At 39.9% G+C, this 16,735-nt stretch overlaps 1 protein-coding gene across 1 annotated transcript; it reads left to right on the forward strand.

Annotated features, from left to right (window-relative positions):
- Window positions 1-403: 403 nt before the first annotated feature.
- On the forward strand, window positions 404-16,332 carry ppm1ba (protein phosphatase, Mg2+/Mn2+ dependent, 1Ba). The gene is made up of 6 exons (XM_026308989.1): window positions 404-741; window positions 5,859-6,769; window positions 7,457-7,574; window positions 9,017-9,131; window positions 9,512-9,569; window positions 12,785-16,332. Exons 2-6 carry the CDS (start codon window positions 5,888-5,890, stop codon window positions 12,812-12,814), a joined length of 1,203 nt encoding a protein of 400 aa, XP_026164774.1. The 5' UTR covers window positions 404-741; window positions 5,859-5,887; the 3' UTR covers window positions 12,815-16,332.
- Window positions 16,333-16,735: the final 403 nt, after the last annotated feature.

A 16,735-nucleotide genomic window follows, 5' to 3' on the forward strand; every position in this document is an offset into this window, starting at 1 on the left:
TGTTCCACATTGTGAGCATCAAAACCTGTTTATATACTAAAATCGCAGGGGCTCGGTTCCTTGTGGGAACCTTGGGGGATCAACACCATATATATCACTGAGTTTTAGGCAACTTAGTTTAAAGTTAGTAGTTTTGGGTTAGGTCAAACTGAGGTTAAGTAAATCTTCAGGAAATTTAAAGATCTTAGGAGGAATACAAAACGTGTGTGTGTGTGTCTCCGTGTATAAAGAAAAGTACGGGAACATTCAAACAAGTTATTTTTTTGTCTACCGTACGTCAGAAGACACGTCTTATTGATCCATTATTTGACCAATCACATTTCATTTTCGAATCAGCATTTGTCCAATCACAGAAGAGAACGAAAGTATGGCCACGCCCCTTGACTGGAAGTTGAAAAAGAACGTCATCTGCCTCATACATTTAGCTTTAGCCAAAATTAGCTAGGTGGTCAAAACATAAATATATATTGCCGAAAGAAGTGTTCTTCTTTTAAACCGATCACCTACGTAAGGGTTATTTATTTGGTGCTTCTTGGGTTTACCGTGCCAAACATGTTTATAAAAGCTTTACTCCGATGCAGGGACATGCTGAAAGGAGAACTGATCGTGTGAAATGCTGGCTAACGTTAGCTTAAACAAAGCTAGCTGACGAGCAGGGGCCGAGAAACGAAAGTGGATAAGCCACACTGACACTGAAGCCATAAGAAGAACGGCTGCTTGAGACACCTCCTCTCCTTCAAAGTAAGTACCGTATGTAATGTAACTTGGAGCTACGTTTCTAGTAAACATCTCAGTCTAACGTTGGCTAGTCTTCCGATAACGTGTAGACAGCACTCTTAACAACTGTAAACTTCGCTAGCTGGTTAGCTAGTGGCCTCATTTTCAGTTAGAGACACTTGCCTGGTTAACTCGGTTATGGGTCATAACCACACAAGTATACTTGGATATGGTCGGTTTTGCCGACATTAAGCCAGTTATTAACGAGCTGTTTTGTTAGGAGATTGACGCTGTTCACATGTATTTTGCTGGCCGATGTTCAAACTTATCACATTAGCACTAGTTTGGTAATCGATAACGTGAATTAATGAAAGTAACTAGAAATTAACTAGTGAATGGCATAACTTAGCTACTTCTGTTTATGCTAACCGTTTTGTGAATCATATAAGCTGAGTATATCCATGTAGTATAACATGGACATTGTTATTAATTGTGTCCAAGATTGTTTATTTTCTAGTAACGTTATAAATCAAGACCAGCCACACCGAACATGATTGGTTTTGAAAAGTTGTTTTTTGTTTATACCAAATGAACTTTTGCAACAGGTGCCCCTCACATGGAGCTCGTATAACAGTTTATATTTGTGTCTGTCTACAATACAGTTTTTTTCCTAAAGGGAAAAGAGAACAACACGTTCTAAGTTACATTATACCCCTGTGGTGGTGGTGTGTAATTTGCATTCCATTATGTACCGTCAAAGTCTAATGTAATTAAAAACTAAGGTTTTTTCATGTTTTGGATTCCTAGCACTGTTCTGTGTTAGTGAAACTCCACGACAGGAATTAACTTGTTTTATTGCCTTGTTGTGGGTAGTTTTATTGGGTTGTTGGTGTGTATGTGGCTGTGTGTTTGGTAGTGTGTTTGTGTGGTAGTGTGTTCCAGAAATGGCAGCATCACCAGTGGTGTGTGTGTTGGCACCTTGATGTGAAATCCTGCCATGCTGTTTTAGCCTATGACTATTGTGAGTCTATGGGCCTGTCAGAGGTATTTATCTATACACTTTTGGTTGAATCTGTCGACTGAATCACTTCACACACAAATATATGCTCTCATACAGTGTTACCGGCAAGCTCGGAATACAACTAAGATAAATTTGACAAGTGCTCAGAGAGGGCAATGGATATTGTGCATGTGTCTGAGCAGAAAAAGAATCAGATGGTGATAAATTATTTGATTTATACTGAGTTCTGTTTTAGGATTGGTCAGCATAAATGCTTTGTTTAAGATGATGTCCCCAAATGATACCAGAACATAATCTGGGACCTTTAGTCTATCACCTTTCCATTGTCACCTTCAGATTCTGCTCATGATTCTCCCACCAAAGGGTTATGTACTTAGGACATTAGAATAAGACAAGGACATATTTCGACTTTCCCAATGATGAAGTACGTGGACAAAATTCAAGTAAGTTCATTAAATTGATTTTTATCATCTGCATTAATGTGTAATCACTTTGATTGTGTTAATATAGTATGCCCTATAGGCATTGAGATTGCTTTCAAACAGTGTGCTCTGTGGTAAACGTTGAACTCATCCAGTACCATGTTTATCCATCTGCCTTTCTCTTCACCCACATGTCACTTTTTCTCAACCTTATAGGCCTGGGAGTCAAAATGAACACAGGCCAGGTGTCTGTATAGAGAGTGCAGATGTACACGAGTGCACATGCTCTTCTTGGTGCCCAGAACTCACTCAGTGCAGTATAATATGACACATTTACTTTCCTCCTCTTTGGCTGTAGGCTGATAGTCTCCAGTCTCGTAAAGTAACGGCTCTAGCTTTCCTGACGCCACTACACTGAAGCTGACTGAAGCTGTTTGTTCAAAGAGCACTTGTTCTGGGAAACTGACTGTTTCTGATGCAGCTTCAATCATGAGTCATCAAAGAGGGGGATCTGAGATATCCCCCGCATGCTTGTTCCACCTTTCTAATTTATGAGAAAAACTCAAGAGCCTTTTCATTTCAGATAGAATCTTTATTACAATGGAGGAGAATAAACAGCTTCACCTTCAAGTACCTTGAGATTTTTTACTCTTTAAAATGTCAATGTGGCTATTGGATACCTAATCAGTATAGGGATGATCTCCAGCTTAGGAGGCACTATAGGCATATCAGTAAAAATTTATTGCTTAGAAAATGTACCCTGCAATATCAGTATTTTTTTTTTTTTAATTTAATTTTATTTTTTAAAACCACAACATGGACTGCTGGACATGTAGCCATAAACGTCCTTACTGCAAGGGTCCTAAATTGTTCATTTATTCAATATTAAGGGCGCTTATGAAGGTCAGTCCTGTTGGTTTAGTCACCACTGTTATCTACTACTCTTTGCATTGCAGTTTGCCTCTGGTCTATATGGTCTAATAATCCTCATCAGACAATAGGCAATGCTAGCCAGATACATTGCATGGTGGATGATTTAGAAGTAGCACAGTTCTTACCTGTTGCCATACTACAAAATGAACCAACTGGTTGGACTCTTGTAATCACCTGTACATTTATGATGAAGAATGAAAGCCCTTATCTGGTGCCTACCTTTATTTGTTTCTTTGTATATCTATTTTTGCAACCACATGCAAATCAGTCATGTGTTGATACTGGGTTTTTCACTCAGCAGTAGAGCTCTTCCCCACAATGTTACGTTTCCCATTAGCCTGTTCATATCATGTTGAGTCAGTGTACTCTGCCCATGTTGTGTCATTGCTCATTTTGTACATGCCCTCAAACACAGTGCATTGTTCATTTCTGTCACCTGTCATTTTTAATCCAAACACAGCACAAGTGAACAGTGATGCCGTCATGTGGAATGTAGATGTAGGTTTATATTTCATATACTGTAGGACAGAGTGTTAGTTCACTGCTGTCTATAGTGTGTGGTCTGTGTTTGACAGGTTAATCTGGCCCCGCATGTATCCCATTAGCAGCTGACTGTTATATTGAGTTAGCTTGTTAAAACCATACTACTTGTCTGAAGTCTGAGACCTGTGGGTGTTCTGGGTGCTGTTGGTTAGCTGGTGCTTGACTTTTGCTCTCAGACATGTAAGAAGTGAAAAAAAAAAACAGTTCTGTTGTGTGAGAGGAAATCAGAGTGTGGTCAGACCTAACCCTGTAATGCATGTGCACTCCATAAATTGTCAAATGAATGTCCACGAAAACAGTCACTATAGCATGCGGCTGTGCAGTCGCATGCTGCAACCACCAACACCCTACTGCTCCTAATGCTATGGCAACCACTTAGCTGCCACTTCAAGCTGTGTAACCATGGAGACATCATGGAGACTCTGGGTGACATCACTCCTGCATGTCTTAGTACTTACATCACTCTAATTTATATATGCTAGTATATTTTATGATGGTGCTTAGATGGTATGGTACATGTTTTAGGTGTATGTTGTTAGTGACCTATTGTGAGCACAAAAATATCAGGGTCCTTGATTTGGTGCAGTCTTTTTGTGTTTGCTGCACAGGTGAAAGAGCAAATGATTTGGTTTGGTGATTGTGCACATGGCTTTTGATATCAGCTCAATTATTTGAATATGCGTATGAATGTCTTTGTTCTCAAGGTAATAATTCAAGTGGTTTGGACTAGCACTGCTTCCTAATCCTTTGATATATGATCAGTGGACAGGTGTTTGCAAAATAAAACACACCTGGTGTATCTGTTATATAAAGTGGGAGGCCTGAAGTCACAGAAAATTACCTTTCTCTAAAAGTGAACAGAAAATAATAAACCCATGTTATGATTCTGTATCACAGGCTTTGTGCTAGATAATAATAATCTGGATCAGTATTGAAATAGATATCGTAGTAAATAAGTTGGTTCAAGTTGTTGTAGTACTCTCGCAAACATCAGACTGCAGACTTCCAAGATACATGTTTGGATTCTTTTGCATAAGGTGACTTGTAAAAATGGGAAGCACGGTGACTTGGTGGTTAGCGCTGTTGCATTTCCTTTCACCCGAAGAGAGCTGGGATAGGCTCCAGCAGATCCCTGTGACCCTAAATAGGAATAAGCAGGTACAGATGATGGATGGATGGACTTGTATTTAATTAATATTTAATATTTAATGGGGGAATAGACAACCTGTTTGTGGGCAGTATAGTCTGGTGTAGCAAACTATGTAGTAAAAAAAAAAAAAACATATGGCATGTGGTGTTTAGCTTTTCTTATGATTCAGCTAAATGCTGTTTTTTTTTTTTTTTAAATGTAGTATTAATAAGTAAAGTTAACTCCACACAGAAAGGCTGGGTTACAAACCTGGGACCTTCTTTCCTCACTCTTTAAGCATAAACCAAGTGGCTCTGCTGATTCTGCATATATTTGTTAATGATCACTGTTTGGTTGATACTTTCCTTTACACAGTAAATAAACAGTTAAAGATACATACACATGCCTGGAAGCTCCAGCAGTCCATGTCTCTTCGTCTCTTTAAGATCTGTTTAACGCCCTGAAAAATTCTGTTGAGTTCTGTAATCTGTTTTTGTTGGCTGAGAAGGCATGCCTGCTGTAATTCTAAGTGGAAGTGTAGTTTCTGCTAACAACATGGTTCAACAGCCTGAAAATGAAACATGAGCAGCATGATATGAAGTGCTGTATCAGACTCATAAAGCTGGTGCACTTCTGCAGATCCTATTTCAGTTCAGTTTATTGACCACACAGCTAAGTAGGTAGAAGTTCTTTTTTTGCCAGCTTAGCCTGAGCCCTCTGATTCACACAGCAACATGAAGAAACCTCAAGAAACAGACCTGATCATAAGGGTTCATGAACATGTATGAGACTGCAGCTTTTTTCATTTGTACCTCAAGGTTTTTTTTTGTTATTTTAAAATAAATCTTGTTATATTGAAATCTTGTTTTCAATATAACAGTTGTTCCAACATCCTAGTATTCATAGGACCTTTTCTCCTTATCATCTGTATTATCCACAGTGGCTCCTCCAAAGTGAAGCCATTGTTGTCCATTGTTATGTACTGTAGAGTTTATGGTGAACACAGGCCTGGAGTGCCTGGATTGTTTAATTGTTATTCATTTTGTGTTTGTGTGTTTTGTCTTTTGTCTGGTGTCTGTCTTGTTTCTCACAGGTAGCAGTGGGTCTCTCTAGGGCAGAGCCATGGGTGCATTCCTGGACAAGCCCAAGACAGAGAAGCAGAACTCACATGGTGAGGGCAACGGTCTGCGCTATGGGCTGAGCTCAATGCAGGGCTGGCGGGTAGAGATGGAAGATGCTCACACAGCTGTGCTGGGACTGCCTGCTCCTGGTATGACTGACTGGTCGTTTTTTGCTGTGTATGATGGTCATGCTGGCTCTAGGGTTGCCAACTATTGCTCTAAACATCTATTAGAACACATAATCAGTGCAAGCTTAGGGGTCGGAGGGACACAGGGATCCCAGGCTGGTTCAGACAGCTCCACCAGTGGCCCTCCAGTTCCACCTACAGTGGAGGCTGTGAAAGCTGGGATCCGGACAGGCTTTCTGCGGATTGATGAGCACATGCGTAGCTTCTCTGACTTTCGAAATGGCATGGATCGTAGTGGCTCTACAGCAGTGGGCATCCTCCTCTCACCCGATCATTTTTTCTTTATCAACTGTGGTGATTCTCGAGCAGTTCTGTATCGCAATTCACATGTCTGCTTCTCCACGCTTGACCACAAGCCTTGCAACCCACGTGAAAGAGAGCGCATCCAGAATGCTGGTGGCTCAGTCATGATTCAGAGGGTTAATGGGTCACTGGCTGTATCAAGGGCCCTGGGAGACTACGATTACAAGTGTGTGGATGGCAAAGGCCCCACAGAGCAGCTGGTTAGCCCTGAACCAGAAGTGTTTGAGATGGTTCGGGCCCTGGAACAGGATCAGTTCGTGATCCTGGCATGTGATGGCATCTGGGATGTGATGTCCAATGAGGAACTGTGCGACTTTGTGAAATCTAGGCTTGAGGTGTCTGATGATCTGGAGAGAGTCTGCAATGAAGTGGTGGACACCTGCCTGCACAAGGTGTGTATTTTCTTTCAACAGGACTTTTTTATTGTTTGTAGGGCTGCACCAAATACTCAAGTAAATCGATGAATTCAATTCCAAAAAATTCTTTGCCTCGATTCTTCGTTTAATTACTATCACTTGCGTTATTGGACCTGCTACGTCTAGGGATCATTGTTCCACATCGGACCATAATCACTGTCGCACAATGCATTTCCATATCAAAAGTTAGCTAAACCGTCCGTAAAAGGCACAACATGTCCAAAGTCTGGGACATTTCAAACTTAAAGATGACAACAGGATGCAATGCGTGTATTGTAAAGTAGAACCAGCGAACCACAACAGCACTTCATCAGTGCTTCAACATCTGAACAGAAAGCATCCGGTTGTGAACCAGTCCAGCCCACACAGCGGAATCGACCCAAGGTAACATCATTTTAAGGTAGCATGTCGTATACACAATAGTATTATTGTTTAAAAAAAAAAGCAAAAGTCAGTTTTATCCGATTAATCTGAGTAATCACTGAAATATTCGGTGGAATACTCGAATCCAAAAATGATCGATAGGTGCAGCCCTAGTTGTTTGTGTATTTTTCTGTAATACATTTTGTTTATTAATGCACAGTGCATACAGTTCCATTACTTGTGCCAAGGAATTATCTACACAGTAAGTCTTCCTCATACCTGCTGTTTCTTCATTCCTAGGGAAGTCGGGATAACATGAGTGTTGTGTTAGTGTGTTTACCCAATGCTCCCAAAGTGTCGGAGGAAGCTGTAAGGAAAGACGCAGAGCTCAACAAATATCTGGAGTCTCGAGTAGAAGGTGAGAAAGGATGGCTTAAGAAAAAGAACAAGGGAACTAATCTTTCTTTAGTTTTGCCTGAAAACATCTCAGGAGTATTCAGATACTTTGTGTGGCTTACAGTTAATGTTAGGATTTTTAATGTACATAAGTCCATGAAAAAATGCTGTTTGGAAAAACTCCCAATGAACTTACCACATTGTACCACATTGAATTTACCAACTTACTACATTTTATCATGGGGTAAGTTGTGTAATGTTTGTGTATTTACATTTTTATTTATAAACTCAGTACACATCTTTAATAAATTACCTAGAGAGGTTTAGGATCATAAGTCACAGTTACACCCTTTAATATGGTTGCTGGTAAAACAGGTATTACTCTTCGGTCCTAAAAAAAAATTTTAAAATAATGTTTCATAATTTTTCTCTAAGTCAAACTATCATGTGTGCTTTCTCCTCTGACAATCTCTGTTGCCTAACCTCCAGTCATATTAGCTCCAACTCAGCAGAAGAATGACACCGTCATGACCCCTTTTCCATTTCAGTGGGCTTCCCCCTTCTTTGTACACTGTTCAGTCCATTCCACCCTTGCTCAAACATTCAGACATTGTTTGGATGGATTTCTTGCACTCCTCCTGTCCTTTTTTCTGGCCTTTTCTTTCTCATTTCACCCTATTTTTTTCAGGATGTGTCAGACCCTGTGATGAACACAGTGCAGATTTTCTAGTCTGTGTTGGTTATGTCAGCTCTTTTCCCTGGCTAATGTTAGTCTGTGTAAAACCAGGTCAGCTGTTTCACATTTTGGCCAGCAAGAAATGTATTTTTAAACTTCAAAACTAGGAAAAATGAATTTTACACTTGTCTTGTTCTTACTAACCTGGTACCAGATTTGTCTGGACTTACCAAAGAGGAAAAGTAGATCTGGTATTTAGAAGATAGGTTGTAATTTTACCTGCAGGTAATGGAGTAATGCAACTGGTAACACAAAAAGGTTGTTCATGTGTATATTACTAATAATGTTTGCTGAATTGATTGATATACAATCCATCATTTCTCTCTTCAGGCTAACATATACTTATGTTCATACAGTTAGATTTTATTTGGGGAAGGCAGAATAGATGTTTGGCATCAGGTAGTGTCTAATACTGGAATATAGAAAAAAGGGGAATTGAGAGAGAGGAATGCTCTGGCTGAACATTAACTTGGACTCATGCCACTCTCAACTCAGCTGCAGGCCTCTTTCTCTCTCTCTCTCTCTCTCTCTCTCTCTCTTGTCTGACACACTCTCATTTTACACAGACTCACTTGTATGGTTTCCATCCTCATTTCCTTTCTCATTCATGTGTCACATTTTTGTTCTCTCTGCTCTGGTTGCCTATCTCTCTCCCCAGCTGTTCTTGGCTATCACCAACTCTGTTAATATTGACTTGTGTAACGTGTCTGGTGTTGTTTTTGTTTCAGAGATGCTGTCTCAGCCAGGGGAGGAGGGCTTTCCAGACCTGGTAACAGTGATGAGGAACCTGTCCACTGACAGTGGCATGCCCCCTCTGCCACCAGGGGGAGGCCTTGCCAGCAAGTAAGGACCTCCGCCCTCAAAGGAATATTTTATTATTTCAACACAGGAGTAATAAGCATGAAATAAAAATAGAGTACAAGGATAATGTAAAACACTTGTAAACTCTGTGTCTCTTTGCTGACCAGTGGCAGAGCCAGTGTTTACCATTAACAAAACAAAAAAAATCCAGTTATCTTTTGTGATATGGTCAACCCCTGGCATTGATTTTGGTATGTCACTACCTGCCTTGGGAAGAGAAAGTACTTTTCCAAGTTTGCTCTTGTTAAAATACTAGCAAAATGTGTTATGTCTTTCCACATACTGTGTTGTTGTTTTGATGGATGGTTTGAATTGAAAGCTCAAAAGATCTAATCACATTTTTGTATCTGGTTTCCCTGCAGACGCGGTGTTGTTGAAGCAGTATACAACCGTCTGAACCCATGCAGGGAGGAAGATGGGGTGAGTATAAGTATATGTAATGAATGAATGAATGAACTTTGCCCTTCTTTGACCATTTACACAATAGTCATACACAAATCTTATGCTAGTTTTCAGAATCTAAGATGTCATGGGTTTTATTTGCAAAGCTGTTCACAGATCACTTTCTCTGATCTCTGAAAACCTGATGCTCTTACCTTAAGTCATTCTGTCTGTTGGACCAAGCAAATGAATTTGTGTGTATTGTTTTTATTTTCACTCAGTGCCATAACAGATGAAGTAAAAACGTCACAGAGATGGATTTATACCCTTCAGAACTTCAACACTGTGATATTCTGTTGTTGTTATTGTGCATGGTGCATGATGCACACCTTTCCAGTCAGCCCTCATAACAAATTATGCATGTATGACAGTAAAGCTTTCTCAAATCTTTCTAGTGGAACTGAGAACTTTTTCTCTTTTAACATGCAGGTCTCCCACCCACCCCTCTCCCCACTCATAGAACATATTCTCTCTCCTAAAACGTTCTGGACCAGTCTGCATTTATTACACACATGTATATGCCACTTGCACTAGAACAGTGCTTACCTGTTTAAGGATGACTCCAGCTTATTTCTCCCGCAAAAAGTTGTAAATACAGTTTCCAGTTATGGACAGGGGACATACACGCATGCAACATGTGGATAAGCAGTAAGGGACAGCAGGTTCCAGAAAGGATTGCTAGTGAACTAAAAACTTTCAGGCTTGTGTAGGTTTGTAGCTTCCTCCTTCACATTGTTGCTGTAGTCAACTTTTTGATACTTTGATTGCAGTCAGAGTATAAAAATATCAAATACCTTTTAAACCATTGCATCAACATATTATACACGTCTTTGCTGTCTATCCATGTGCTTAGTTTGTTTTCAGAATACCCTGCTTCCGTTTGTTGTCAATGCAGTTGTTTACTTTTCTGTCATGCAACCATGTTTGTAGCGAACAAACAATGACATATCCTTGATTCAACAAAGTTAGTCTGTACAGAACAAAACCAGGCTTTATCCTCCAGCATGTTTAGTCATGTCAAGAGTGTAGTTTTGCACACAGATGTGAAAATATACTTTGGGGTTCTGCAGAGATCTCTACTTGTTTGAGGATGGCAGCATGTTTAACAGAAGCATGCATCCTGATACAGTGGCTTAAAAACATGGAGGCAGTGATGTCTGTGCTTTCCTATTTTGAAGTGGATGTGTGGTTAAATGCGTGAGTGTTTAGATGCATTTGTGAGGGAATGACACACTAACGTACCACTATGACAGACTTTTAAAATCACCATTGTAAAGGTCTGTCCACTTGTTTACTAGCTGTTATACCTGGTGTGTTCTTGTATGTCAGTGTGAGTGTATGTGGATCGGTGTTGGGCACATCAGAAGTCCTGAGAGGTGTGTAGGTGTGTGTGTGTGTGTGAGCAGTGTGCCATATTGTCTTTTTTGACCTTACCACCTCGGGTGCTGACATCTTAAATTTTCTAATTCAGTACATTGTGACTTTAAATACATTTGAATTGTAATTATGATAATGCTTACCCTCTTAAGTCCTAGGGTGCCGGAACAGACATTGTTTGGACAAAATACACTTGGAGTGTCCTTTTCTTTTAGAAACATTAGGGAAATTTATTTTTCATTAGGCAGTCATTTATATGGACCATCAGGTGTAACAGGTTAAGGGATGCTGTAATATTAAGGGTTGCTTAACTTTTTGTTTTTAATCAGTGAGGAGATAGATAGCAGTTAATAGTGCCTTTTGAGAAGGTGCTATCAGTCAAATAATGCACTTAATAACATGTTGCTATGTCTTTGGAAAGCATCTGCAAGCTCTTCCACACCCTGATTAGTTATTTTTATATTAAAATTCACCAGCAGGTGTTTAGACAACCACTCTTTAGGTAACTTTTTTACAGCTGCCTGTCATAACAATGTTTATTTTATCTTTTTGTCTTAAGAAAATTATACACTGACAAGTATCCATTTCTGCAGGTCATGTGCTGCTATATGACTACCGCTAGCATTAAAACTGGATAGACAACACATTAAGCAAAGTTGTTAGTCATGACATTTGCACTAATGCATCAGCTACAGACAGTCAGACCTGGTCAATGACACACCCAACAGTATAAAACTGAGTGCAGACTAACATGCTCACAGCAGCATGACTGCAGGTAAATGATCAACAGTGGTTGAAGAGTTGGTGAAGGAAAACAAATGAAAATCAAGGTTTTTTTCCTTAAAGAGTTTGATCATATCTGCACAAATAGTCTAGTATTTGCATTTCTGCATTTAACAGTTCAAAATATAGTTGGCAAATAGTGCGTGAACCTAAACAGACACACTGATAAGGGATGTATCAATGTCTAACTGTGTGTTCACCCTCTGATTAACGCAGCCCTCCTGTTTCATTTGGTAAGTGATTACATATATAACTGTTACACCCCCCCTTTTTCCAACCCCTCATCCACACCCGTACATGCATCCACACACACACACACACACACACACACACACACAGTCACACACAGTCCTACAGGCATGTAAGTGGCAACCTGCTGTGCATTTTCCTCTGTCACTCCTTCATCAGTCTCTACTCCCAGTTCTAATCTACTGTCTAGCATGTGGAGCTCCATTTAGAGTTTAAGACGTGTGTGTGTGCGGACATGGAAGTTTTGACTGTCCAGGTTCGATGAGGATGATTGGTTGTTGTTTCTGGTCCCGTCTGTCCCCTTTCTCACGTCACCCGCACACAAACACGCATGCATTGCTGTCTCACTCAATCTTTCCACAACTGCACGCAAGCATACAACAGTCTCTGTTTCTGTGTCACTCCTGCAACAAGGCAAAAGGCCTTGGAATTGTTGTCACCGTACTGTTGCACTAAAAACCTACACAGGGACAAAATGTGCCCTGGCTTTTGCTCTTTAACTGCATTTTAACTTTATTTTGTATTTTGTTATTTTATTTTCTGTGTTGATCCTAGGAAAACGTGGCCTTGAAGGTTGAGGATGGTGGGAAAAAAAATCACGTGACTGTCAATATCGTTTTTCTGTTTGATAATGTTGTTCCCTGTTCTTCCTTGTTTTGTGTCCCTTCTATCCTCTTATTCTTCATTCTCCCATCTGTTTCTTTTCCTTCCATACCCTACGATCCTCCTCCCTGTTTTTCTTCTCATTCTCTCTTGCCTTTCTGCTGCTGTCTTTCTTGTTACAGAGTGGAACTGAGTTGGAGTACCACTGGTAGCTGTCCAGCACAACTACCTGATCTTCAAAAACAGGACCACTTTTCCACACAAGATCACATCCATAGTCAGATTTTAATTTCATCTGGGATTTTTACATTTCTCCCCCACACACTGAAATATCAATCAAAGCAGAAATACTTGTTTTAAAAGCATACAGACACCCAATGTGGATGACTGAACAACAGATTTTTTTTTTTTTTTTTTTTTATGAACAAAGCTGGTAAAAAAAAAAAAGAGAACAGCTGCTGATCTGAAAGCTTCATTCATTCAACTTCATATAGAGAATATACTTAAGACAAGCAGAGATTCTTTTTTTTTTTTGTTTTTTTTTCCTCTTTGTGGTGGTTGCTTTGGTTGTGGATTGATGAAAGCAGAGAAGCAGCCCTGTTATGAAGGCTCAATGGTGCCTTGCTCAGAACTGAGAGAAGGGAGGACCCGCCAGTTGTTCCCAGACCAGCCACTCATGGATGTTTGTAAGACACTGAATAGACTTTATTGGTTTGTTAGCTGATTTTTTTTTTTTTTTTTTTCTTGGCATTATTTGAAGTATGAACTTCACTTGTACCTGACTGGCAGCCAGTCGACCACACGGGCCTGCGACTCTCACACTCCTTTAGCTCTACTGTCCTGCTCAGACAGTCTTGGAGTTCTGGACGTTACTGGTACTAGAACAGGGTCCTTGCCCATGCACCAGGCTCACTGGAGAGAGCCTCACAGAACTCCCAGATTTAGTCGTCACTATTCAAGACCTTGTGGTTAAAGCCTCAAACTCAGCGCCACAGAGCCCATCACCTGAGGCTGTGCACCTGAACTCAACAGGAGGACTCATGACAGAACCGAGTCTGTTGGTTTGGCTCCTCCGTTCTGTGTCTAGACTAAAGAAGGACTTGGGCTTTTGTGCCTGATTGCAGATAAGAATTACTTGGAAACTGTTTAAAGTAAAGCGTGTTGACTGTTCTTGCACGTCCCTGTACACTTTCCCTCCTCCTATCTCTTAATGAATGTTTTCAAACAGCTGACTTCTCACTTTTCCCCTCTCTCTGTTTCTTCATATGACCGAAGAGACTGTCATTTGCATAGGCAGATATTATCAGATTCATAAGCTTTTGAGCCTGATGTTTAAGAGAGAGAAATTATATAGGAGGAACTATATAACGGTGTGTGTGTGTGTGTATATGTGCACATACATTTGGTTTCGTGGCATGGTTTCATCTTAATTCTATGCCATTTGTTGTGTGTGTGTGTGTGTGTCTGTCTGTCTACTCTTGTACTTCTAGCGGATGTGAGGACATTTTGGCAGGTCCTCACGTTTTTCGGACACTGTTTTGGGGATAGGACTTGGGGTTTAGGGGTAAGGTTAAAATTAAGCTTATGTTAGGGATAGGGTAGGGGTGTAGGAAATCAGTGACCTCACAAAGATAGAAGTACTAGTCTGTATGATTGTTGGCATGCCCCAGTGTGTGTGTGTATGTAACAAACTTAGTCAATAAGGAAAAAAAAGTCCAGGTTGTGTGGGAAGATGCTGTTCCCACACAGCAAAGTTCCAAAGACAGTTTGTGATAAAGAAATTCCAGCCTCACTCTCTTCTTTCTTTTTCCTGTCAACACATGCACGAACACAGTCCTGCTTGTGCTACAACCTGCCTTTTTACCTGTCAATTAACCTGTGTACAAACAAATAATGCCTTTTTTGTTTTTATTGAAAAATTCAAGTTAGCTTTTTCTTTTTTTATCTTGTTGATGTATATGGCTTTTCAGAGTACCATGGCAGCTGTTCTGTTAGAGCATAATGAGAGTGAGAGGTAGGTTTTTGGTGTTTCACTGTATGATGTAAAGGATGGACACTGGAGGACAGAACAGAATAGACCCACACCCCGAGCTGTGTTCACACTGAAAATGCTGTCCTTGATTTTTACACATTTACGTTCAAAGACTTTGCTGCTGCGAAAGGCCTGTTTTGACCCTTTGGATTATTCAGGAGTATGTTCATTTCTGTCAACCCAAGCACTAAAAGAAATTTCAGTATTTGTCAGAAAAATGTCTTAAATTAAGTTCTGAAAAATGTGCGCATAGTTAAAATGGAAAGAATACATGCTTTGCATGCATATTCTTTTTTGTAGCTGCACTTAAAATAGGATATCAGTATATTCAAAACTGTAATATACACCGTTCCCCAGCTATTCAATGGCAAATTCCTTGTGCTTTCTAATGCAGTAATGAAAGAGAATAGACCTTACCTGTATACATGTTTGCTGGCTGGTTAATGTTCTGGGTTGATCTATGTGGTGCCATATGACAAACAGGTACTTGAATGTGTAATTCCTTTGCAGTTGCATTGTTTTAATGAGATTATTGATTTTTCTTTGTGGTGGAGGGGAGTGGGGGGCAGGCTCTCTGGTTGGTTATGTTACTGTGACTGATGAAGGAGTGTATTCTGTGTGTGAGTGGGAGGTGTACTGGGTGGGTGGGGGTAATGTGGGCATGTTCAGTGTGGTGAAATGGTGTCAGAGAGGAAACGTGGAAGGTGATGGTTAAAAGAACAACCTACATGGAATGAATATTAAGGCTTCTTTTAACTCGATGTTTATCACTGCATCTGATTTGGTATTAATACCCACTGTAGATTTATATTAATTAACTCATAGTTACTGATTTCCCCCCCCCCCCGTATTGTCTAAGTTTTTACCACACTGAACACAGCCCCCAGTTTAGGTTTGTGTTTAAGCTAATATCAGACACTGGGCATAGAGGAATTTATTTTTCTGAATGTAATTCTTCATTACTCACACTGACTCCACTGCATGGACTGAATACAAGCAGCACTGCAGCATCACATTCTCTCCTCATCAGTCGTTTAATGACAAACAAGCTCTCTTGGCTCCTGTATATTTTTTTTTTTTTAAGTGCTTGTTTATGATTCTTGGTGTGGAATATAATATCAAGACTCATATGGGAAGTTTTCACTTTTTTGAAGAAGACTTTGGGATTAGAAGAATTTCAACCTGAGTTTGAAATTTCAAGCTGACTTGTTGCCTTGAATTTAGGATATGTTAAGTAAAGATAATTTTACAAAGCACATTGTCTCCGATTGGGTTGATGTGACCATGAGGATGCCAGAAGGGAGGCAAGAATTTGGAAATAACTGCAAAATGGCAAAACAGGAAAAGACCGCCCCGACATTCCTTATGGATTTTTTAGGATGGAAAAGAACCCCAGTACTCTGCCTCTGACATTTTTGCAGGCAAAGATAATTTCCACACTTACTTTTATTTATTCCAGTGCTTTTTAGCGCTTAGAAATTGCTGTATTTTGAAGACAGAATAAGGTAACGATAAGCTGGTGTGCATTTGCCAGTGATGTAAGACCCACTCACCTGGGAACCTTTGAGAGGACTAGAGGAAGGGAACATTTATGGTATTCACCATCCCGTTTTCCTGCACTAATTTCCCAGTATGCTATTGTGATGTTACAGACCATACAGTGAACATAAACGTCAATAAAAGATGGATTTAAGTTTACGTTGTCTTAGTTGATATGTTTATTTACCAACCTGAAATGTCAGCTTGTGTCTTTATAAGAGTTCCCTGTTCTGTCCCAGAGCTTAGTGAACTTATGACTTATTTAATTTAGTTAACTGTACCTGCTCTTTATTAGTCAGTAATAAAAGGCATTGGTCATAATGCCAGTCTAGTGTAATGTAACACCAAAAGGATCTTTATAATACTGTGTATGTAACATAAAGTTTTGAATGACAGACTTTTATTTTTGTAAAGAGACAGTACAGGAGAATTTTCCACAACCTGGCAACCCAAAACTTACTCTTGACCATGTCTTTTAATTGATTAATTAAAGTTTATAGACTCTTGCTGCCTTTGCGCAAAGTGAGACTGAAATAAGTAAAGGGCATGAATTCTGTTTTCA

Source organism: Mastacembelus armatus, chromosome 15 (assembly GCF_900324485.2).
Source record: "Mastacembelus armatus chromosome 15, fMasArm1.2, whole genome shotgun sequence".
NCBI classification, from domain to species: domain Eukaryota; kingdom Metazoa; phylum Chordata; class Actinopteri; order Synbranchiformes; family Mastacembelidae; genus Mastacembelus; species Mastacembelus armatus.